Source organism: Juglans microcarpa x Juglans regia, chromosome 8S (assembly GCF_004785595.1).
Source record: "Juglans microcarpa x Juglans regia isolate MS1-56 chromosome 8S, Jm3101_v1.0, whole genome shotgun sequence".
NCBI lineage: Eukaryota > Viridiplantae > Streptophyta > Magnoliopsida > Fagales > Juglandaceae > Juglans > Juglans microcarpa x Juglans regia.
The window spans coordinates 896,986-920,568 of record NC_054609.1 but is presented as its reverse complement, the minus strand read 5'-3'; the positions used below and the strand labels follow the sequence as shown (position 1 = coordinate 920,568).

At 35.8% G+C, this 23,583-nt stretch overlaps 4 protein-coding genes and 1 long non-coding RNA gene across 8 annotated transcripts; 1 reads left to right on the top strand and 4 right to left on the bottom strand.

The window, feature by feature from the left end:
- Window positions 1-138: 138 nt before the first annotated feature.
- LOC121244968 (probable serine/threonine-protein kinase At1g54610) lies at window positions 139-5,322 on the bottom strand. The gene is made up of 6 exons (XM_041143226.1): window positions 4,748-5,322; window positions 3,652-4,248; window positions 3,362-3,580; window positions 2,927-3,021; window positions 1,895-2,000; window positions 139-856 (listed from the first exon to the last, which is right to left on the bottom strand). The coding sequence occupies exons 1-6, from the start codon at window positions 5,177-5,179 to the stop codon at window positions 455-457; spliced, it is 1,851 nt and encodes a 616-aa protein (XP_040999160.1). The 5' UTR covers window positions 5,180-5,322; the 3' UTR covers window positions 139-454.
- Window positions 5,323-5,744: 422 nt separating this feature from the next.
- LOC121244388 lies at window positions 5,745-7,837 on the top strand. The gene is made up of 2 exons (XR_005936412.1): window positions 5,745-6,012; window positions 7,424-7,837. It is a non-coding gene; the product is annotated as an uncharacterized LOC121244388 (long non-coding RNA).
- A 1,871-nt stretch (window positions 7,838-9,708) lies between these two features.
- LOC121244386 (light-harvesting complex-like protein OHP2, chloroplastic) lies at window positions 9,709-11,629 on the bottom strand. Its single transcript, XM_041142445.1, has 2 exons — window positions 11,038-11,629; window positions 9,709-10,025 (listed from the first exon to the last, which is right to left on the bottom strand). Exons 1-2 carry the CDS (start codon window positions 11,448-11,450, stop codon window positions 9,911-9,913), a joined length of 528 nt encoding a protein of 175 aa, XP_040998379.1. The 5' UTR covers window positions 11,451-11,629; the 3' UTR covers window positions 9,709-9,910.
- A 417-nt stretch (window positions 11,630-12,046) lies between these two features.
- LOC121244384 lies at window positions 12,047-15,714 on the bottom strand. 4 transcript variants are annotated; one of them, XM_041142442.1, is made up of 4 exons: window positions 15,456-15,653; window positions 15,066-15,118; window positions 13,554-14,175; window positions 12,047-12,341 (listed from the first exon to the last, which is right to left on the bottom strand). In XM_041142442.1, exons 3-4 carry the CDS (start codon window positions 14,099-14,101, stop codon window positions 12,269-12,271), a joined length of 621 nt encoding a protein of 206 aa, XP_040998376.1. In that variant the 5' UTR covers window positions 14,102-14,175; window positions 15,066-15,118; window positions 15,456-15,653; the 3' UTR covers window positions 12,047-12,268. The 4 variants fall into 4 exon arrangements, with proteins under 4 accessions (XP_040998376.1, XP_040998378.1, XP_040998377.1 ...); XM_041142444.1 differs by having other exon boundaries at window positions 13,554-14,172; XM_041142443.1 differs by lacking the exon at window positions 15,066-15,118 and having other exon boundaries at window positions 15,456-15,714.
- Window positions 15,715-18,723: 3,009 nt separating this feature from the next.
- LOC121244383 lies at window positions 18,724-23,282 on the bottom strand. Its single transcript, XM_041142440.1, has 3 exons — window positions 22,957-23,282; window positions 20,322-20,402; window positions 18,724-19,438 (listed from the first exon to the last, which is right to left on the bottom strand). The coding sequence occupies exons 1-3, from the start codon at window positions 23,113-23,115 to the stop codon at window positions 19,037-19,039; spliced, it is 642 nt and encodes a 213-aa protein (XP_040998374.1). The 5' UTR covers window positions 23,116-23,282; the 3' UTR covers window positions 18,724-19,036.
- Window positions 23,283-23,583: the final 301 nt, after the last annotated feature.

The following is a 23,583-nucleotide window of genomic DNA, read 5'->3' as shown; positions in this document are numbered from 1 at the left end:
TAACGAAGTACAATAGTAATTCGGCCTCACTCCTATATATTTTGATTTTGCTGTCTGTTGGACTCAAGCCTATCATGAGTTAAATCTCAATTAAATTGCACCGACATGGTTGATTGGGATAAAACGGCAAGGAGCAGATTTTTTTTTTACTTTCTAAGCAAGGCACTAGTTTAAGCAGGATGGTAATTGATATTTTTTAGCCAGGTGGTAAGGGAAGGTCATTGATCTTGTGCATGTCATATTAAACAAAAAAGCAGAACATTGTCACGTCTGAATCTACAATATCACCAAAAACAGGTGACCACTTGTAGCATAATATCTTCTGACTAACAACATATGTTTATTCGTTTTGGCCCAGAAAGAAGAAAACAAAAATGGTTATGAAACTCACAGATAGTCTGTAATAACTTAAGAAAAAATACTTGTCTGAACTATTTATAGTCACTCAAGTGACCTAATCATCAATTGCATAGACATGATCAAAATGATTTCCTAGACCTGTTTTTCTGAAATCTCTTGTGGATGCAGACCTATGGACACGCTTAAACCTGAACATGTCATTGTCTTTCACTGCAGAGGTGGGCAGTGGAGGCAGGTTCCTGGTGTTCTTGCTAGAATTGGGATGAACCTCATGATGTGTATTCAGTAACATTCTTGGATTGAAAGAAACATCTGGGGAGAGCGAGAAATATGGGCTCGCTGTTTGGCTGGAGAGCTTTACACCAGACGAGGTACTACTTGTAGTTAAAGTTGGGCTCTCTGTACGGCTTGCTGGCTTTACACCAGAGGAAGCACTGCTGGTAGTGCTATCCGGCTCTTGGAACTGTACATCTGGCTCTGCAATCTTCTCCTGCTCCTGGAACAACAGATTTTAGACATGACACATTAATTCTAACATATTTAAGTCATTGCAATTGCAACCTTAAATCAACAATGATTCATGCATAATAGCATTGTACAAAAGCAGTGGCAAAGGGAAGGGGAGATGGGGTTTGATCTATCTTTTTCTCCAAAATCTAGAGATGGCCCCCTTGATTGTTTTCGTGTCCCTTTCGTTGATAAATACTAGATGAGCCACTGTTGAAACATAGTGCACACTTGGAATATATGCATTAAATATGATTTGTGAGATGTGTTATCTTTCCACTCGATTGTTGTGTGGTACCAACAAACATCCTTGATCCACCACCCACGTCTCATTCCCTTTCAAAAACAAAAAAGAACCGCACTAAGAAAAAGTTTGCTGGCTTAAAAAACACTAAAGTTCACCTTTGCACCGTGTGCCTATCCTCACAAAATTTAGTTGCTCGCTCTTGTGGATTAGGTGTTGACAGAATGCGTTTTTTTTTTCGTTTACTTTGATAGATCTTGATTAAGTGGCTGTTATTGGATTTGCACACCATCTGGTCCAGCATGATCGAACAAAAAATATTGAAATAGGCACACACTTTAGTAAGGAGGAACTGCCTGAAGGCATTATCTGTAAACCTTACGCGAAGACTGGAGAACAGCTTGCAGACATCTTGACTTTCATTATTTTGTTGGCTCTCATTATTTATGTTTTGATTTTTAGGTGTTTGTATAAACAACAGAATACATATTAGGATGTTTTTCTTACAGTTTGAGCATTCTAAGCTTAGGATGTTTTTCTTCCTTTGGGATGTGCTGGAGAAGTGAAAGGATATTCAAATGAGCATCAAGCAGAATGTTCCTAGGTGCTGTTGACAGTGTGGAAGGGTGTATCGTTTTTTTCCATCTTTAGACTAGTTTTGGATATAGGTGTAGCTCCCACCCTCATGTGAGCTGACATATGATAACTCTTCCTTTTCTTCATTAGTAGGTGTGTATGTGTGTGTGTGTGTGTGTGTGTTGGTTTCAAGGCTTATTTTTTTACCTTCGGAGGATATTCTTTATCTTCCTTAGGCTTGTCATTGGCTAGATCTTTTCTCCTGCGCTCACGAACTGTCCTGGACTGATGTTTCATTCGAGAATTCCTGTACCTGAAAAAATAAGCAATTGGATTTCAATTCTGATCACTAAAGCCTGCACTGGTTTATGTTTATGGAGAATTTAGAAGTACAGCATGATAAAGCTACATGAAAGCAATAGAAAGTGCTGATTAATAGGTTGCAGTTATTACAAGGGGAAGAAGCATAAACTTTCATGAGGACAGGGTGCCTGGTGCCAGCATGCAACTGATTCAAATGCCAAGTTGATTTTGAAATTTAATTGGCAACGTTACCATAATTATAAAATAGCTATTGCAATGTAGTTAGGTCCGCCTGAATACTTTCATGGCCCAAGATTCACAGATTTTGTGTGCTTTTCCATCTAGATATCTCAAATCAGTGTCATTGAATTTGTGTTCATAGAAGGATCATCAATGAGTGTGTGTGGGTTCATGCATTCCTGAAAATCCATATCAAACATGTCCTAGAAGTTTAACATCATATAAAACGACAAAAATTTAGTTCTAACTGTCAAACATTCAAGTTTTGATACAAAAAGGGTGGATAAGGGTTATACAGGGAAGTTCTCTTGATTAAAAAACAGCAACATCCATGCATCCGATCCTTTCTTCTATCAAAGAAAAATTCTACTCATTATCCTCACACCACACACTACACATGATTTTTTTATTTTTTATTTTTTTCTCCATACCAAATGTGTGATATATGGATGATGAGTAGAAGAACTCTATAGTTTAGAAGGAATAAAACCAAAAAAAATTAAAATAAATTAACATAAATAAAAATAAGTGTGGTGTGTGGTGTGATGAGAAGCAAAGCTCGACAATTTGAGAACACCGACACTGTTTATTCAAATACATAAAAGTTTATTTTGAGAAAACTACTACTGTGCTGTTAGAAAATTTTGTTACATGAGAGAAAAGGCACTTTGTTTGGTAAGTAGGAAAGGCACTCACTTTCTCTCTTCATTGGCTTCCTTCAGTTCATCATCTTTGCTGTGGATTACAGGCAGATCTGAAAGGGCGCATGCCAATGGACTTGTGTAAAAGAACTGCAAAAGTAGAATGTACTTCCAGTCAGAATGGTCTTCTTAATTAGCTTGACATTTCCAGTAAAAATGAACTCTGCTCTGCAATCTAGTATATGGTCTTTTGGGATCCTCAATATTAAAAACTTCAGTAAAATTTTGACAATAAAGTGAAACCATGCAAGACAGGGTCATGTTATGTAAGTTTAAATAAGAGTCTTTTTGTAGAACTCTTATTTGCCAAGCATGTTAATTGTCACAAAAAGAAGAAAATTAAAATCATTAAGCATTGAAAAGGGCCCAGTTAAACATATTTACTTTTAACAAGTTTATATATAGCAGAAATCTTGTGCTTAGTACTTACTTCATTTTGGAGAGCCAAGGATGCACAGCCCCTATATGCTGGGTCCAGAGCAAGAAGAGTGTTCAACAGACCCAAAGAAGATGCAGGGAACTCGCTGAAAGTCTCTGTAAGACTAGGTCTGAACTGTGGAATTCTGAATTTCGAAGATAGTTTCAACTTTTTCCAATACTCATCTGAAGGTGTGCCACATAGCTTGAAAATCCGGTGAAGTTGCTCAACCTAAAATGCACAGAAAAAATGATGATCTGAAAAACCTGCAACCCATGATTATGATTGGACTGGAATATTACCTCTGTTCTAGCCGGCATTATTGGGCTCCCAGAAAACATTTCTGCAAAGAGGCATCCAGCACTCCAAAGATCAATACCAACACCATAATCAGTAGCTCCTAATAACAGCTCAGGGGCTCTGTACCAAAGTGTCACAACTCGGTTTGTAAGACGACGATTTCGAGTGTAATAATTTGCAAGCCCAAAATCTGCAATCTTTAGCATCCCATTTTTATCTATCAATAAATTTGCTCCCTTTATGTCTCGATGCAAAATTCCCTTATCGTGGCAGTGCTGCAGCCCTGAGAGCAGTTGATGCATATAGCATTTGACCTGCGCTTCAGTAAGCTTTCCTTCAGGACGAGAGATGATTGTTGCCAAATCCGTCTGCATGAAATCGAAAACCAGATACAGACTGTATAGCAGTCTTGAAGTAGCCAATCCTTCTAGTTTTATTATGTTGGGGTGATCGAGCTGCTGCAATATCATTATCTCTCGCGCCATGAATTTAACACTCTCAGGTTCAGACGTGTCAAAACGGACTTTCTTTAGAGCAACAATCTTGTTGGTGTCTCTATCTCGAGCTTTATACACATTGCTGTAAGTTCCCTGTCCCACCTGTAATACCAAAAATTTGCGAAAAATCAACCCTTCTTCCGAGGCAAGTTAAACCAAACAGTTTTTCTGCAGTTTGGTTGCGATGGATATGAAGGAAGAGAAGAGAAAACCAAACTTAAGATCGTTTGCTTTTGAAAATGAGGTGTAGTTTCTTTCTTTTTGCTTCCAATGATTCATTCATCATTCAGACAGGGCCACTTCTCGGTACAGAGAAATTTCTGAGGACACAATAGACTGTCTAGAACTAAAATGCATATCCGACCTTTCAAATTCTTTGAATTAACAACAACAACTAGAGATTTAACACAGACAGGGAACCCTATTATCAGTAACCAAGAATAAAATATATACTTCAGTTCATATTGCACCATTACTCATGATTTTTAGCAAAGAGACCATTCATATTAATGTATACCAGCAATCAGTCTAACCATGTGCGTTTGGAACAACAGAAAATAATACTGAAATCGAACACATGCACATGCACATGCACACATACCTTAGTAAGCATAACATAGGAGTCGGCACTCCTTGGAACAAAACCAGTCAGAACCTGTCTTGGAATATTATCAGTGAGCCATTTTGGCCATCCATCCACCAACTCAATCTCTTCGATTGGCTTCAACCACGATATTCTCTGTGACATACTTCCACCATTACCACCACCATCTCCGTCTCTTTCTCTACCAATTAACTTCCCTTCTCCTCCAACATCTCCTACACCCCCATTTTTATTACCATAAGAAACATGTTGCTTCCTGGACTCGGCCCTATTGTACTCCTTTCCAGAGCCCCTATGCATGTCCCTTTGACCCGTTGATCGTCGATGATCCGCAAATCCACCTCTTCCGACGTAGCCATTTTCTTGTTTAAACTTGCCTAAGCCTCTAGATTCTGAGCTCTCTGGAGCCTTGGCCTGAACGCAGCCCATGCCTTTCAGGTTCTAGTCCGCGTAGTAGTAGTACTCTCCGTTGCTGACAATTTAAGATAGTATAGAAGAAACATAACATCATGAAGGAAAAGAAAAATGAGAGAAAAAAGAAAAGAATGACACCTGGGGATACTCTGAGAGAGAGAGAGAGAGTAGCAAGGAGGTTGGCCGTCCTGGCCGGCTTTTTTGGAATCATTCTACGTGGAAGAAGCAGAAGACCTTTTCTTGATCTTTATAGCTTTCTCCGCTTGAGTGCAAAGAAGACTTTCCAAATAAAGAACTCGATTCCCGAGAATTATAAACTTCATAAGAAACATGTATCCAATCATAAATTCTACGTATGAAAGCATTTCTATATACAATAAGGAAAATTCAACGTATCAGAAAATGGAAATGAAAACATACGAAAGGGTCGTGCATTACAGCCAAAAAGTGTTAACAGTTATTATTACAGCCAACTGGTACGAAACACGTTAGTGGCTAAGCCACGTGTCTTTTCACGTGCATCGGAAACAGGTGGCCTAATAGGACGACCAGAAAGCCTCCAAACACTTTGACACTTCAGCATCTGGGTCCCATGACAGTGTGTGTCTGATCTGGTGTGGAGGGATGTGGGCAATGGCACTATGGCAGTGCAGTACTATAGAGAAGGATATTCATTTCACTCCGTCTCGGTTGCTTCAATTCGGGTGAAAAGTTCTCTCTTTCACGTTTTCTATTTGGCGTTCTTTCTTGGCTAGAAACCTTGAAACATTGAGAAAAGTTTGGGACGTCGGGGCCGCGGAATTTCGTGGAGAAAGAAAATCTGGGTTCGCTCTTTTTGGGTGTCAAAGGTGTGTGTGCTTTAGTTCTTTCTCTCTCTCTCTCTCTCTCTCTCTCTCTCTCTTTCTGGGTTCTGAGATTAGAATGAATTGGCATATATTTTCTTTGCTAGCCTTACTTAGGCTTTGTTCGGTTGCTGCGAAAGCCTTGGAAAATTTCACTTACTTGGTTGGAAATTTATTTTTTATTATTATTTTTTTTTCAAGCAACCTCAAAACGAAAAAAAAAATTGCAAGACAAGTGTTCTTTTTACTGAAACTATTTTCAGAGTCCATTATCGTTGATGCCTTTTTTGTTTGAAATCACTTTGCGTGTGATTACCTGAATTTTATAGTACAAAGTACAAATGGCATGAACTGCCTAATATCTTGAATTTCTTTGTTGAGCACCAGCCATTTCACCTGAAATTGTTTCCATAGTTTCTGTCTTTGGTCTAATTAGTCAGAGAAACTAATTATGTCTGCCTGCTTCAAATAGCTACTAACTCAAACGCTAATAAAATTTCGGCTTGACACAGAGAATGGAAAGAGTGGAAAATACAATTAAAAAAATCAACTTCAGTAATATGAAATAGAAAAAAGCTATTGCTACAATGGTTTTGGGCAAGCTTTGATCTAGTTTGGGAGCGTGGGGCAAGTCTGGAGAGAGAGAGAGAGAGAGAGAGAGAGAGAGAGAGAGAGAGAGAGAGAGATGTTCAAAGTTCAAACATTAAAGGAAATGATGAAGATACCTCTAACAGTGCAGAGATTTTGACTCTTTGCAGACTTTCCCCGCGATTGAATAGGATTCTGATCAAAATGTTAACATGGGTTTTTTTTCTCAATTAGTATTCTTTTTATTTCTCTTCAAAATCTTGGAGAAAAAAGGTCAAAATAAAGAATTTGGCTGCATAATTTCAACAATTTTTTAATCCTATTCAGTTTAAAATTTTCAGTGTAGCCCTGTCAGATTAGAAGAGTGGCTTGGTTAGCTCTTTGTGGGCGATATACTCTTATAAGGATCTTTTAGCTTGTGGAACATTGTCATTTAACTAGATGTGATCAAAGAAGTATAAGCAAGGGATGCAAAAGTGGAAAATATTTTAGTAATGTGAGATGCTTGTGGAATATATCGTGGTTATGAAGTATATATGTAGCACTTGAGCTAAAATTCTAGGCATTTATACATTTAATATCCAAGATTGTTTAACATATCGAAAAAAATCCAAATTGAGTGGCATTCATTTGAATTACTACCTGGTATTATGGCATGACCAACCATCATCCGATTCATAACAATCAAACAGCTATTGGCAAAAATAAATATGTGGTGTTAAGTATATGAAGCCAAGTTGGGTTACATGCTTGTTAAGATTAGGGTTAGATTAACTATAAAATGGGCATTTTGAGACATCTCAATTGTAAAAATTGATTGTTATTACAGGAAGCTGTCAATTGAAATGTGCCGCTATCAACCATGGGAAGATACTCCACCCCATGGTGAAGATTTTCCACAAAGAACTGGAAATGGCATAGAGCATATGGAGGCTAGGTGGGAAACCCGGTTGGCAATGTTAGAGGCACGAATAGCAAGAGTCGAGGCTCGGGTGGAAAAACTAGAGACAACAATGCTGCAAATGCGAAGGGGGATGCGTGCTGTATGCGTACTGCTTTTGGTTGCTGTGGTGTATTCTATATGCAAATAGATACTAGTGATGATTGGACTCATTATTCATTACTGTATTTCTCGCATATGAAATGTATAATAGGTATTTGATGCATATATAGACTGAAGAATCTTCATGTAAGGATGTCTATACAAAAAGAATCTTAATGTAAAGATGTACGTTTAGAAAAATCGTCTTGTTTCCCTTTATGCACTTGGAGCTGCTGCCATATTTAGCAATATGGAAAAGTAATGTCATCCTATTTATGCATGTCACCAAATGTAGGTCTTTAAGTATGAAAATTCAAACGTCATGGTATATCAGTCATGACTTTTGCGATTGAAAATGATTGATGATATGTAGATATTTTTGGCTAAAGGGGATCTCCGGAGAGCACCAAGAGTTATGCACATTTATATCAAATACAAAATCAATCATTTCCTAAATTGTGCACACAATCAACATTGACTACCATTGTCTGCAAGTTGTTTAGCTGCTTCTAGCACTTGGACCATGAAATGGAGGTCAAATATCTTCTCAAGGAAGAAATAACGGGTTTTTCCAGCGCAAGAACTTCTTCAGGGGACAAAGCTGTCAAGCCATGCCATTCTCCTTCCGAGGGTAGGAGAAGATGCCAACTGACGATGTTTGTAGGCTCCAGCTCAATTCACAGAACTCTCCCATAATGTCCCAGTTGAGCTAAAAGAAGCTCAAGCTTGATTGCAAGTTCTACCCCAACTAGTGTAACAGATTTTAGCTTTGTAAACCGTGGGCAACATAACGCAGTCTGTCATCACGAAGATTGCTCGTGAGGCTATGCATACTTATTATTTGAATTGATATCGTGGTGCATGCAAAATTGACTATAACAAAGGTATAATCTTCAAGATCTCCTGGAATTCTTACTTGAATACTTACAGGAGAAAAATAGATGTATATAGACGTGATATACAGATCTCACAAACGTAAATTGAGAAATATTTTAACCACAAATAAATTATACAAAAGTAATCCTAAAAACTGATGTGTCTTCATGTAATTCGTCAGATTAAAAAGTTATTTTTATTGTAAAGTAGATCTAATGAATCATATGAAATTACGTTAATTTGTAGAATTATTTTTGTGTAATTTATTTGTAACTATAGCAGTCCTCACGTAAATTATTAAGACGTCATGGGTAAAAATAAATGTTTTAAGACTTTCAATTTAGGTCCTAATGTTTGGACAAGGATCTCAATCTGAGTTTCAAGTATTTACAAGCATGGCTGATGGCTCGTAGTGTTAAGTTACACAAGTTTGCATCTTCATAGACAAAAATATTACAGTAAGGCAATGATCAAGTCACGTTTGTTCACCCCGACTCAAGAAACTGCTTACATGTGACGCAAAACGGATCATTAACCGAGCATTTGAAAGTGAAATTTCGTTATTCTGCGTAGTTGGTTGTGCGAGATTGATAATGAGGAATGCGATCATGGAAGGTCCTGCAGTACAGGTGCCATCCTTAAATCCACTGCAAAACGGGCAAATTAAAAGTGCTTCTCTCTTGAAACAACAGCTGCAGAGGAGAGAGAGAGAGAGAGAGAGAGAGAGAGAGAGAGAGAGGTTCCAAAACAAGTTTTCATATGCTGATTTGGAAGAACCACCGCTTTCCATGAGTATAGTAACAACACATGCAAATTCTTATAGCCATATATTAACAGGAGTTAACATGCTATATAACCATAGAATGCAAAATTGGACAAAAAAAATCTATTTAACAGCATGTTCTTTTCTTCTTCTTTTCTTTTTCTTTTTTTTTTTTTTTATAACCGAGGGTGTCCGGGCCAGCTTGCGCGATGTAACAGCATATTCTGTAATCCTGTTTCTGCTATTTTATGCACTTGCCCTTGATAGAAAGAATGAATGTGAAATGCGCTCATCCAACTGCCTTGAGATTGTAAAAGTGGATCACTTCGGCCATTCAGTTGTCTTGGGTTGTCTTTCCCACTTGCAGTCCCAAAACAACTAACAATAAGTACATTTTATCTCTGACATAGGCGTCACTGGTCTACTGAAAATGTGAAGGAAAAAAGTAACTAACTTGTATTGATGAGATTCTGGTAAGCACGTGTAGTGAAGATACAGCTATATGAGAAGAGATTGAAATTAAACAAATAACTCAACAGGGTCGCAGATCAAGCAATGGTTGTGACTACAGGCGCTATTACAACAACAATCAGAAAGAATCGATGGCATTGATGCCATTGAACATCGAGAAAGAGTCATTCCAGATCTACTATCCCGAAATTGGAGAGAAGGATCTTTACTTGGTCAACAAAGTCCGATCCCATTGCATACTCGGTTAGCATCCCAACAGCAAAACCAAACATTGCCCATCTGTTTGTTTGACCAAAATCCCAGATACAGAAAAACGACGATCCCGGATCAAAAGTCATTAAGTTAGATATAAAATAAATAAATAAATAAAAAATCCTGAAATGTTAAAAAAACTATATAGACCAAAATGACCAAAGTAGGTAACATAACTGAAATGAGTGGGGCTCATTCATGCACTCATATAAGAACTGAATCATTTTGGATATGCATATCACTATAGCCATCAGATTTAATGTATAATTACCGGGTACCACGAAAGCCTTGCTGTCATTTGCAATGCAGAGGCGTTGTTACAAAGAAGAAAACACTAGACAACACATGCATACAAGGAAAAGTATTTTTGCTAACTTAATTAATTAATGGTTCTGATTCATAAGATTGATTCAACGGGCAAGGCAGATGGAGAGGCATAATGAATGAGTTTTCCGTTGAACAAGTCTGGCACTGTTTGAAGAGTGCAGAAACAAAGACAACCCTCTTGCTTAAGGGGTTTTTTATTAGTCTGTTGCATTGCTATTGCATTGCCTAAGGAGTTTTCTGTTCAACATCAACAAGCTATTGCATTGCCCTGCCGACTTGATATGACGGACACCCTTGGTACAATATATTCACAATCCACAGAGATTCTCTCAGTGAATGTCCATTTAGCTATCTCATCTTTCACGAATCCAATCCCCTTCTGACAGTAAAAGAAGATGTGGGTCTTTCTAGAAGTATGTTTTTTATTTATAATTACTACTTTCAACTGTCAAGATTTAGATGCCATCTATTTGCTTTAGGACGTTATGCCAAACTACAGATACCTTCGAAGTTATTTTGTTGTAATAATCTCCTTTCGCTACCTTAACTATATTCTCTAAAAGCAATCTACTTGAATCTCATATAGGTCTAACCTCCCGTGAATATTACATCATGAACAAGACTAAAAAATGAAAGTTTACCTTCCGTTGGCAATCACATTGAAAGAGTATCATAATTTGCATAAACCCAGAATAGAAAACGAAAGCTTTACCTTCCGTTGGCAATCTCATTCTTCCCAATGAACCCAAAGAACGGACCTTGATCTGCATCCTCAAGCTTCTTCTGCTTAAAGTAATCCTGAAGCTCCTTACCCTTCTGCCTCTGAAACTCCAAAGTTATCACATTCCTGTCATCCCCAACAAGCACCGCAGCCGGCTTCTGCGGCGGAGCCACCGTAGACGATGGAGAAGGAGAAGGAGGGGGAGAGGGTTCTCTGACAGAAGGAGCCACAGGTCTTCTCAAAGGTCCATCGGTTTGAGAATTCCTAATGGTGAATACATGAGGCTTTGTTGAATAGAATCTAAAAGGGAAAGAAGAAGAGCTGGAAAAAGAAGATGAAGATGGCGAGGGAGAGGGAGAGGGAGTTTTGATTTTGATGCATGGGATTGAGGATGTCACTGACATTTTCCCTCTTTACAGTTTTGGGTTTCGGATTATGAGTTTGGTTTTGTTCGGTGGTGGGTGATCAGAATCAGAATCAGATTCAGAATTAGAAATAGGAGTGTTGAAAAGGCGTGCGCGTGGGTAAGTTATGGCCAAGTTTCAACAGCAACATGGCCAGAGAGCATTCACAATCGCTGACTAAGGTTCAAAAAATAGTTTTTATTTTTATTTTTATTAACACTGGGTGTTAATGTAATTTTCTCTTCTATATTTCTCACTAGGTCACACTATTTTCTTTTCAAGAGAGCAAAAGGGTAGAAAAATTGTGGTAAATACTAATAGTTTAAAACAAATATTCGGGAAAAATTTAGGATTTTTAGTAGAAAAATTATATTCTTTTAATTTTTTTTTTATTTTTTTTAGAAAAAGAAAAAGAAATGATGTTACAGCAATTTAAGCCGCCATTCACTTTTCCAGTGTGTCAATGGCTTCAAACCTCCACGGCATCTTTAATTTATAAAACAAGATAAATTGGATCCAATAAGATAAGGATGAAAAAGAATGACATATTAATTTAGGACGAAACAATTGACAATGGAAGTCACACCCAAAACAAAAAACCAGCAGCAATCTAATATAGACACAAAATTAACAGTCGTGGCCAGAGATGAAACTCCTCTTCTGTAGGATTTGCCCATACGGCTCAAACACTTACATTTTTCTTTTTCCCAGAAAAGAAAATTTGAGCAAAAGGAGGAAACAAGAAACTTTGCTGGCAATTGCATCGTTACATTTAACCTGAAGTTGAGCCAACAGCTGCATCTTTGGGTAAATCCACGCTACATAATTGTGCACGAACAATTTCTTTCATCATTCTCATTGTCAAATTCGTCATCTGACCCATCCACTTCACTGCAATTGGTTCAATTTTCAAAGTCAGCAAAATTGTGTCATTCAGGGAATCAAAGGGAAACAAACCAGAAAGAAGAAGAAACAAAAGAAACAGAGCAGAATGTAGGGGAAAACAAATGGAGGCCAGGGGTGATCTCCTTCTACTCCTTGTATATAGTACATCCATCAAGTACTCAATTGCATAAAGAACAAGCGTGAAGTATGAAGCAAAGGATACAATCAAATCTAACATTCAATTGGAAACATTTAATATTAACTGGTTTTTAAGCGCATATTTCCCCATTAAAAAAATTCTATTTATCATCCATTTTACCATTATCCTCTCAACATTTCATAAGTTGGACATAACAAATAGTCTCCAACCATTTAATACCACATGATGAGATGGTGGGAGGATGATGATAAAAGGGATAGTGGGTAGCATTACTCTTCCCATTAATGATGTCTAAACCTCATAATTTAAATCTTACAAAAAATCACCGAGTTTTGATCCATCCAACTAACCAGCTATTTTGTCATGTCTCCTCAATTTGCAATTATCTCACATGGAGGTTTTCATTACTTGTACCACTGCTGCTTCTGTTTCATAACTGTCTCTTTCTCTATATGTCTCAGATCTTCTACTATTTTCTCCCAACTTATTTGCCTCTCAAATTTGCTGTCTTGATCTTTTAAACTTATTTTCCCATCTCCAGATTACTTTATCTCCTATATTTCCAGCATCCCTTCACCTCCTCCTCTTGTTTGATTTCCCAGCGTGTTTTTATCTCAACAATAACTTATGGCATTCTTGAGAAACCCTCAATGCATAAGCTAAAAAGTAGTGGAATTGGCTCCCATTTGTAGTAAATAGAACTCTACACTGAGTTGTAATTTTAAGAATATAGGGAGCCCAAATCCCACATTCAAGTACATCATTAGGACCAACAGAAAAAGTAAGCAATGTTATATATTGAGGAATGATCACCAGAGCTTTTGGGCCAAGAACTAGCTCAGAGAACTAATAGTGATTGCTATAATCTGAGAAGTCCTAGACACAACTTATTAGTGTAGCACCAATGGCACGGATATGTACATATCAGGACTTGACATACACTACCACAGCATCATTTGGGGGTGGGAAGGACAAAACTGCTACCATTACTTACAACACAAATAAATTAAGAATTATTCACATTTCTTTGAAAAGAAGAATAGAAACAATTTCCATACCTGGGCTCAAATTCCCTAATCTGAACGAGCTCACTCCCACGTGCATCTGTCCACTGCACTTTCCTCCTTTCCATATGACCAGGGATATCATCACCTTTTGCACCCAATGCTCCACGTTCATTAGCATTCTCAAAAGAAATAGGGGGTTTGTCTGATGGCCTCTTCAAGCTACTTCTAAGATCAACCTTTCTAGTATCATTATCATAACCTGGATCAGTACCATCCTTTCCCTCGTCAGAAGTAGGAGGCTCTGGCAAGACATCTTGCTGTTGGGCAGGGCCCACTTTAAGGGGAGACGGAGTGTCAAGCCCTGCGGAAGTGCGACCGAAGCAGACAAAGGAAGCGCACCCGCGGGGAATCCAGTTCTTTGTGGAAGCCAGCTGGAGGTTAGGATTGGATTCTCGGTCCACCAACTGGTAGTGATTCCACGGCGAAACTCTCATGGGTTTATCTTCGTTCTTATGACCCAAGAGAAGGAGGGTCAGGCCCTTGCTATACCCAGAAGCTGAAGAAGAGAAGAACCCTCCACCTTCTACTGCCAATAACATCAGTTCTGCACATTGGGGCACCCAAGAGGAATTTCTTTACAGCTTCCTCCCCTTAGAAGGACCAAATTAACCTGCTATAACTATCAAAAGTATCAGCATTGGCATGTTGAAAGAATGCTCAAAACAAATACAGTTCTCAAATTTTCTCCCTTCCTGATTTTCTTGCACTGATGTCCAGTCAAACCATTGTTAATCTTTCTAACCATAGATAATGGTAATTACAAAACTCATGTTATGGTACAGGTAAAAATTCCAAATTCCAAGAAACACTAAAACTGGCGTAAACAAAAGAGGAGATTCACATAAACTTTGAACCGATTAGTTAAAAAATCCCGAATTGCATAAAGTTTCTGACTAGAATAATTATTGTAAAAAATTATCTAGGGAAGCTGATCATTATGGGAAAATTACTTAGATGCTTTTGCAAGGACTAGTTTCAGAATAAATCGGCAATAATAGAAAAAATAAAAAGGGGAAAATAGCAAGATTGGGGGGAGAAAAAGAGAGGGGGGGGGGGGGGGAGGGAGGGCTGGAAGGCGGGTCAATTAAGCTAGGAAGTAACGGCTAAGAGGAAAGAAGATTTAAAAAAAAAAAAAAAAAAAACAGAAAAAGAACGAAAATTTTACCCTAATGTAGATATAAATTAACTCTCGTTTATTTTCCACATCAACCATCATCAGATTAATCAAAATTTAACTAAGATTATCACGTAAACAACACAGCAGTTCTACAGAGGATTTTCTACATCGATCCATAGTTGGGGGAAAAAGAATCAACAGAAATTAAAAAAAAAAAAAAAAAAAATTAAGTTGAAAGGAAAAACTTAGCTATGTCATGACGATAGTTAACAAAAATCCATATTTTATAAAGTCGCCAAAAAAAAGGCAAGGCGTAGTTGAAGATATCCTTACTTCAATTCAGTAACAGTATAAAGAAAATAAATTACACTTCGTTACCAACTCACCAGCAAAGTCCCATTACAAAATACTAGTTTACTTACCATTCCAAGAACTACTTCTGCACAAACCATTACATGAACTAGGATTTGCAGGAAAAAAGCATATAATCTACTTAACTAACAAAGAAAAGAAAAGAAAGAGGTAAATGTTAGCACTTCAATTAACTCTGTTTGTTAGCAGAAAAAATGCAGGAAAAGAGACCAAATTCAGATCTTCAATCTTGTTTTCTTTTCTTTTTTATTCCGTGATCGAATTGATTGAACAAAAAAAACCACCACTTCATGATTCTTGGTTAAACTATTTGATTCATAGAACTGAATCCTCACGTTTTTTAGACTAAAAAGGAACAAAGAAAAAAATACATCAGCAAGCATGAAATTGAGAAATTTTCTTACTCAGTTTCTCGAGAAGCCGGATCAAACCAGAAGGAAACGTTACACTTGAACGGCGAGTAAAATCCGAGTGAGACCCCCGTCGATTAAATCTGCGGCTGCGAGCGGTCAAATCGGCGGCTGCGGAATATCTGATCGCGGGTTGTACGAAAAAGTTGCCGAAGAATTGAGAGAGGGAAAAAATATTAATTAAATAAATAAAAGATTTTTGTAAACATCTGGACAGAGTTATTTAAAAGGAGGATAGGGATAGTGACTCCCCAAGGCGTATGATAGCGATGGGTCCCCTATTTATAAAAGAAAATAATAAATAGATATTATTTTTCACAACATTTTATATAATAATATTTTAAAGAGAGAGATATTTTTATAAAATTAATATTATTTTATAAAAAAAATTTCTTATTTTTTAAAATATATTATGAAATATATTATGTAGATATTATTATTTTTTATAAAAACATATATATATATATATACAAAATTTAGTTTTACATCATTTTAAAAAATTGAATAAAAATGAAAGTTTTTTTCTAGAAGATATTTGGAAGTAGTCATCTTGACTGATCTTTGAATATGTATAATTCAATATATTTGGATATAATTGAATAAAAATGGAAGTTTTTTCTAGAAGATATTTGTAAGTAGTCATCTTGACTAATCTTTGAATATGTATAATTCTCTTTAGTTAACAAATTATAATACAGAAATGATATTTCCAGTAGCGGTCAAATCATGTATACTTTTTTAAAAAAAAAAAAAAAATTTAAAATTTATATGAAAAAATTATTTTTTTAATAATAAAACTTACTTTTTCTTCAAGAGAATACGCATGATTTAAACACGTTAAAATTATATATCTAGTATTCCTCAAAATCATTTTTAATAGATACCATGCGAACCATGTTGCTGGCGTGCTGAGATTGATGATTGAGGATGATTGAGTTCCATCATTTTGATGAATTTCATTTATGAGATCTAAAGCACAAATTGCATGATTTCATTATTTATCCGCGACAACTTTCTTTCTTCGATCTGTCAATTTCCGAACTTTTTTTGTTGTTGCTGTTTTTTTTTTTTTTCCCCCAAAAGAAAGAGGTGTTAATTTTATTTTTTTAAAAAAAAAAATAATTGATATTGCTTGAGACACCAATTGGCCAGATGGCCACGTTTAGATATTGAGCTGAATTGAATTATTTATGAATAGTAATGAGTTGAGATAGTAGAGTGAGTTTTGTGGAGGCCACCTAAAATGAGTTTAAATGTGTTTGGATATTAATATGAGTTTAGATATATTTACGAGAAATTGAAAAAGGTTATGGGGTCTCACGCGTAAATAAATGTTGAGTTGAAAAAGGTTGTGGATCTCAAATGTAAAGAGGTTTTGAGTTGAGATAAGTTTAATAATTTGAAAGTTAGATATTTAGATATTAGACTCGCCTTAAAATTAGATTGAACTGAATTGATCTCAATTTAGTCTATGTTCCAAACGAGACCTTAATTTTTTAACTACAGTGACAAAAATGTTGAATATTGAGTAATTATTAAATACATTCTACTTTGACCTTATCAAATAATATCACATGAGAAATGATTTAGTTCCAAAAAAATCTTATGAAAGTAAACTCACAAAATGACATGACTTGATGTGATATGTTAGATTGTAAATCTACTTTTTATTGTAAGGTATATCTAAGGTAATCTATAAAATCATGTCAGTTTGTGAATTTATTTTTATACAATCATTTTATGGTTATAACATTTCTCATATCATATCATTATATATCCAATATTAAAAAGACCTAATAAATTTAACTTCTTTCCAGTTTTTTCAAGGATTTTCTTGATGGACAAGAAATGTTAAAAGGTTTAATGAAATCAAGTAATTTTCTGAATTCTTTTTTTTTTAATAGAATAAAATGAGTTGCATTGAAACCAACTAGCCATCAAGTAATGTCCCTCTAAAGTGGGAACCTCACTCTTTCAGAAGCTTTTCTTTTTGGGATGTTTGTACCATAATTTGCAGCCAAACAAAAAGTAGAAGACAAAGAAAAAGGGGAAAGAAAAGTGAATCAAAAGATGAATTATAAAACTCCCTCAAATTGCATTAGTTTTGAGACAGATAAATCATGTACTGCAGAAAGAGTAAACTCCAACCAGCCATATTCACTGAACATGAAAAAGGAACAACCGAAACAACTATATGTCAACATTTATGGCAAAGACTGGCCTTAGATGGATACGACCCATCACAAAAAGATTCAGGTCTAGACAGTAAGTTGATATTAGATGAAAATTAAAAGTTGAAATATTATTTTTTAATATTATTTTATTTTATTTGAAAAAGTTAAATTATTTATTATATTTTATTTGAAAGTTTGAAAAAGTTGTAATATATTTTTTTTTTTACGCTTTTTCATGACGGGATCAACTTTTTTATAAAGAGACTGCATGAGTCTTATATATTTGAGATTTGTACAAATCATTACTCTTTATATTATTGGTATAAGACATTTTTACAAAATGAGTCTTATATGAACATTTAATATTGTGTATATTTCTCTACATTAGACTATTGAATTCGATTAATGGCTATACAAGTTCAATGTATGGTAGTTGATGATGGGTCAAGGAGGGAGGCTTCATTTGAACACTTACAACTTTGATTCAAATTTGTTTGAGCTTGAATCCCACCAACCAAAAGGCTAAAAACTTGTTTATAACATAAAGGGTGGGGGACAAAGTCAGAAAGGTTAGATGGCTAGTAACACATTTCTCAATTTTTCATTTAAGTCGTATGTAGAACTGGCCTTGTTTATTTTTATAACTCATCTCAATTAATCTCATCTCATCTAATCAACTTTTCCAAATTTCTTCACGAAATAAAATAAACAATTCAACTTTTTTAAATCTCAAAACAAAAATAATATTAAAATATATATTCTAACAATATTTTATTTAACTTTTAACTTTAATCTCAACTCATCTTATCTCGTCTGCAAAAACAAACGATATTTACACTAAAAATCGTGCATGCTTGGTTAATGAAATTTTGAGAATTTCTTAGATTCTTTTCTAAAAATTTTGTATAGACAACTGGGAAGAAATATCTTTTTAAAATATGTTTTGTACTGAGTTTTATGAAAGTGAAGGAGAAGAATTGAGAATTTATTTAGATAGAATAATTTTCTTAAGATGGTGAACTCTAGAAGCGATTTGTCATATAAATTATAAAGCAGACCAATAGAATAATATATATACAAAGAGAGCATTGAACTTAAATAAGATTTCCTAATTAAAAAACATAAAACATGTTTAAAGAAAACAGAAACAACAAAACAACAAGACGACAAAACCATAGGAGCCAACTTAAATGTTCCAGATACATTCAACACAAAGGCTTTACAGAAGATACAATAATAGACCCAAACTTGACAGAAGTAAGATATAAGGTTATAGCATCAGTTCCCTCCTGTGCTTTCTCTCATTAATGGAAATGCAGGAAAGAGCCTTGTAATCACCAATATAGTTCTTCCAAGCTTTTGACAACTCCATGGCAAGAGACGAAGTAAAGATGGGAAATTTCAGTAAGTGGATTCATGAGCAGGACTATCTGCATGCATATCCATGGCAGAATCGTTGGAACTGAGAGCACTAGAATCCCTGCTCTGGTTATGAAGAAAGGTGGGTTCGGTGTTCCTATTTGGAGAGTAACCTCCCCGAGTAATATGATAGTGTTGAAGACTCTGGCGGAGAGGGCTTGATAAAGCATTGGAGAAGACTGAATTCTTGGATTGATGATCACAGTGCTCGGAGCGAATTCCCTGCCCAGCGGTTGTCGCTGCTCCCTGCCCAGCGGTTGTTAGGCCAGTTGAGACTGAAGAGGCTTGGAAACCCTGCATTGCAGGTTGAGACTGCTGATGATGCTGTTGCACTGGAGCTCTTGGGGACATTGATGGCTCTTCCCCACTGTAGTCCAGCTCATTCTACACACAGGACATAACGGTTCCAATTCTTAAATATACCCAAAACAAAACAAACTGCAAACAAATGTTAAAATTCTCAATGCAAAAGAAGAAAACACCTTCCGGCTATATTTTAATGTGGCGTAGACATACCTTTATATAGTCTCTCTCTCTCTCTCTCTCTCATATATATATATGAGAGAGAGAGAGAGAGAGAGAGAGAAGTACACCCATGCAGATATGGATTTAACTATGTGCTGTAATGGCGTTTAATATATGAGAGAGAGAGAGAGAGAGAGAGAGAAGTACACCCATGCAGATATGGATTTAACTATGTGCTGTAATGGCGTCTAAATTCAGGAAAAGGATCCACCGACTTCATGTGTGAAAGAAATTTAAAAAAATGTAATCTCTAATTATTTACTTACACGTTCCTAGTGGATTAAGGGCCATGAATAGACAAAATCTGGGGCAGTGCTTTCAATCCAGGCTATTACGTTATCGGTTCATTTGTATGCAGAAACGGAGTAGGCATTCTTGTAGAGAGCTATTATGATTTGAGGACTATCTATTCTCGATGGGAGAGTATCTCGCATGTCTTAAACCCGAGATATTAAAGTCATATGAGAATTAGGTATGCTAGCACAAGGAAAGCAAGAAACACAAGAAAGAGCAATGACACAATGTTAATGAGGTCAAATCGTGAAAATGTGCACAGAAAAAATGTCACACTCGATCAGGGATGTCAAATACTGAGGCTGTTTCTTGGTGGCCTCTTATATTGCATTGCCTAATATCATTTTGTCAATTCAAACTGCATACATGTTAACCATGTTATAAAAATATGCTTACAATCGCAATAGAAGGTTAAAAAAAATCAGGCAGGGTGAATGCTTAACAATACCTGAAGGTAATTGATAATATCCACTGTTAAAACCCTAGAACCTTCCTCTTGTTGCCTCCGGATCCATTGATAGAGTTTTTCCTGAGAACAAAACCACCAGGCTACCTCAACAAAATGGGTCAAGGCCATAAAGGCCAAAGACTTAACCGAAACAATATAAGTAATATTACAGCTAAAAGCTTCAGAGCCTGTGGCGGCTACCGCTGGTACAAGAAAATTCAAATAAGGATTAAACCAAACCACAAAAATACAAATGCAAAGAACATATAAATGTGAAAGACACATATAGATTGAAAAAATAAAAATAGTAAGGAAGATTAGTGGCAAAATTATATCCTTAAACTGAATACAAACAAAACGTAACCTCCCAACACTCTTATTATGTTTCAACAGCTAGAAACCAAATTAATCCCTCTCAATTTTAACACATGGTTGACAACAATAAATATGCCTCAGTGACAAGTATTTTTATTAAGATAAGAGAAATTTTCTATTATAAGTTTAATGCCAAACAACCTGATAATGCTTAAGAAGGTAATAGTGCCTGTTTGCTTGTGATATTTAAGCCACTATGTATACACAATTAAAAATAGTAAACACAAAGACGATGCACCTGCAAAGGGCTTTGTTATTGAGACCCATATATATATATATATATATATATATATATATATATATATATTTCAGACATTTAAGTGCCAATATGCAACAGAATTAAAAGGGGAAGGAAAGCAAGAAGCACCTGTAAAGCAATCTGTCAGTATACATTTTCACAAAAAGATGACCATCAAGTAGATAAGTCCTAAAAATGGACAAGAATGTGATTTTGTGCTTCTATTGAACAACTGATGATCATATAGAGAACAACTACCAAAAACATCATTATGAAGCAAAAGAGAGAGATGAAGAAGAGGTTACAAAAGTTGCACTACTGAAAATTTCATTATGAAGTAAAAGAGAAAGGTGAAGTAGCAGTAATACTGAAAGTTTACAGAATTCTCGCATTCTAAGCTTGGTTCAAGAAACATAACAACAACCAGAAGGGGTGGAGTGTATTTCAACTTCAAAAATGTTTTGTTGTTTCTCTTTCTTTCTTTGTTAAGAGAAAAGATCAATTTATCTTGTTCCCATAACGTGCTTAACACCCCATTAATCAGCCTATTGCTTGATCCTTGGAAAGCACCTATAAGTAAGAGACATGGAGGAAATAGATATATACAAACGGTCTACATCATGTTATAAACACTTTATATTCATCATACTTCTAAAAACTCCAACTTGTAACTTATTAATAAAGCTAAGAACTTCTAACTAGGAAGGAGTTCTGTCAAACAAAATATTTACTTATAGACACAAGAACATAACCCACTTATTGTTCAAGAAACTAAATCCTCTAGAAACCACACAACTCTTAAAATAGAACTATTTCCTAACCCAAATGCTGACAAAAATTTGCATCTGACTACAATAATTTTGTGAGAAACTCGGTCTTTGATCCAAAGCTTCTAAAGCTATGTCTCAAGCATCTTCAATAATTTTATTGCAATGGAAAGAGATGTAATGGCCATAAGTGGTAACTTCCTAAGAAAATGAAAATTCAGGTTCAACCAGTCACCGAAATTCTCAATATTTACTTTTGGGAACTTGTACTTTTTCTTTTGATTAAATTCAAGGCCCACTTCTTTGTTTCTTCAACTTCCAAGACATCTTCTTGCTCTTTCAACATTTATGAGCCACCATCCAAGTCATCTAATAAATACCTATTAGCACAACGTTTTTACACCAGGAGCAGTATTATAATTCTACATACCATGAATAATGCTCTTGATATCTCATATCATCAAATACTCTTTAAGATTTTTTTCCTTTAAATTCCCGATGTCCCCAATGCATGTAGCCACAATTTAAAAGGGAAAAAAAACCAGTAGCCACAATGCCAAATCGCTAGCTGATCCTTTGAGAACTTCAAAACTAATCCTTAGCTAAAGGCACTTAAATTAGAACTCTTTCCCCACTTTTACATTTAGCATTCAGAAATCACCTTGGTATTTTCATACAGCTAAGCGTATTTCAGTTCCAATCACTACTTCCTATATAAGCAAAAAAGGTCACGCGTCAATTACAAGAAATTCCAAACGAGGGCCACATGGTGTGCCCAAAAAAAAAAACGTTTGTCCACACTCTTGAGATTAACACTATGCTTGTCCAGATTTTGACAAAATGGCTATTGATTCTTGCTTAATTAGCATTCTAACACCCCTCAAGTATCCCATACTCCTATAATAATACCATTATTGACAAAATTGGAGATTTTCTAATTCCGATGCTCTCTCCACCGCTCTCTCACCTGAAGTACAATTCACCCAAGTATAATCAAAACTTCAAGAGAAAAAAAAATGACAATCGAATAGATAAGATACACTCCATTAATTAAATTAACTCAATCCAATTAATAATCCAAATATAAACGAGACAATCCAAAGCCAAAACTCAGAAAAAAAATTTACATATCTATATTTACTTTTTTTCGTCCGTCGTACATAGATAAACCACAATCGCACAGCCAAAATACATCGAACGTCATCGAAACCAGAATAAGACGTGAAAAATCAAAGAGAGGAAGAGTGATACATACAAGGCCATGGCGTTCGCCGGCTTGGAAGGAGAACTTCTGGTGGTTCATGGCGTGGGTATAGAGCTGGGAGAGGGAGTTGGCCGCGCTACAAAACGACGCGTACATGGTCCGATCCACCTCGTCGAGGCTGGTCGCTATGGACTTCCTCTTCTTCGCCATCGCCGTGTATATGATTTCGATTCGACTGGGCGATCAGAGTTTTGTGAAATCGGAGGCTTTCGGAATCAGATGAGAGAAGGCCAACGCGACAGAGAGGAAGAAGGGGGGGGCCTTTTTTGTAGTCTTGGGGGCAATAGTTGCAGAGGAAGGGAGGGACACATGGTAGATATCGTGCCAATACGTCCCACGTCACAATCGCCTCCATACGTTATTGTACAAGGCCCATGGTTGGGTGGATGGTAATAGTATACCACTTTTTTTTTGGGTTAATTTCTTCTTTAGTTTTATTTAATGAGATGAAAAATTTATGAATAATAATAAGATAGTTTATAAATAATAATGAAATAATTTGAATTAACATATTTTATGTTATTTTTAAAAATGAGAGAGAAAAAATTAAATAAAAATATTTTAAAGTTAAAATATTATTAAAATAGTATTTTTTTAATATTATTTTTGTTTTGGAAT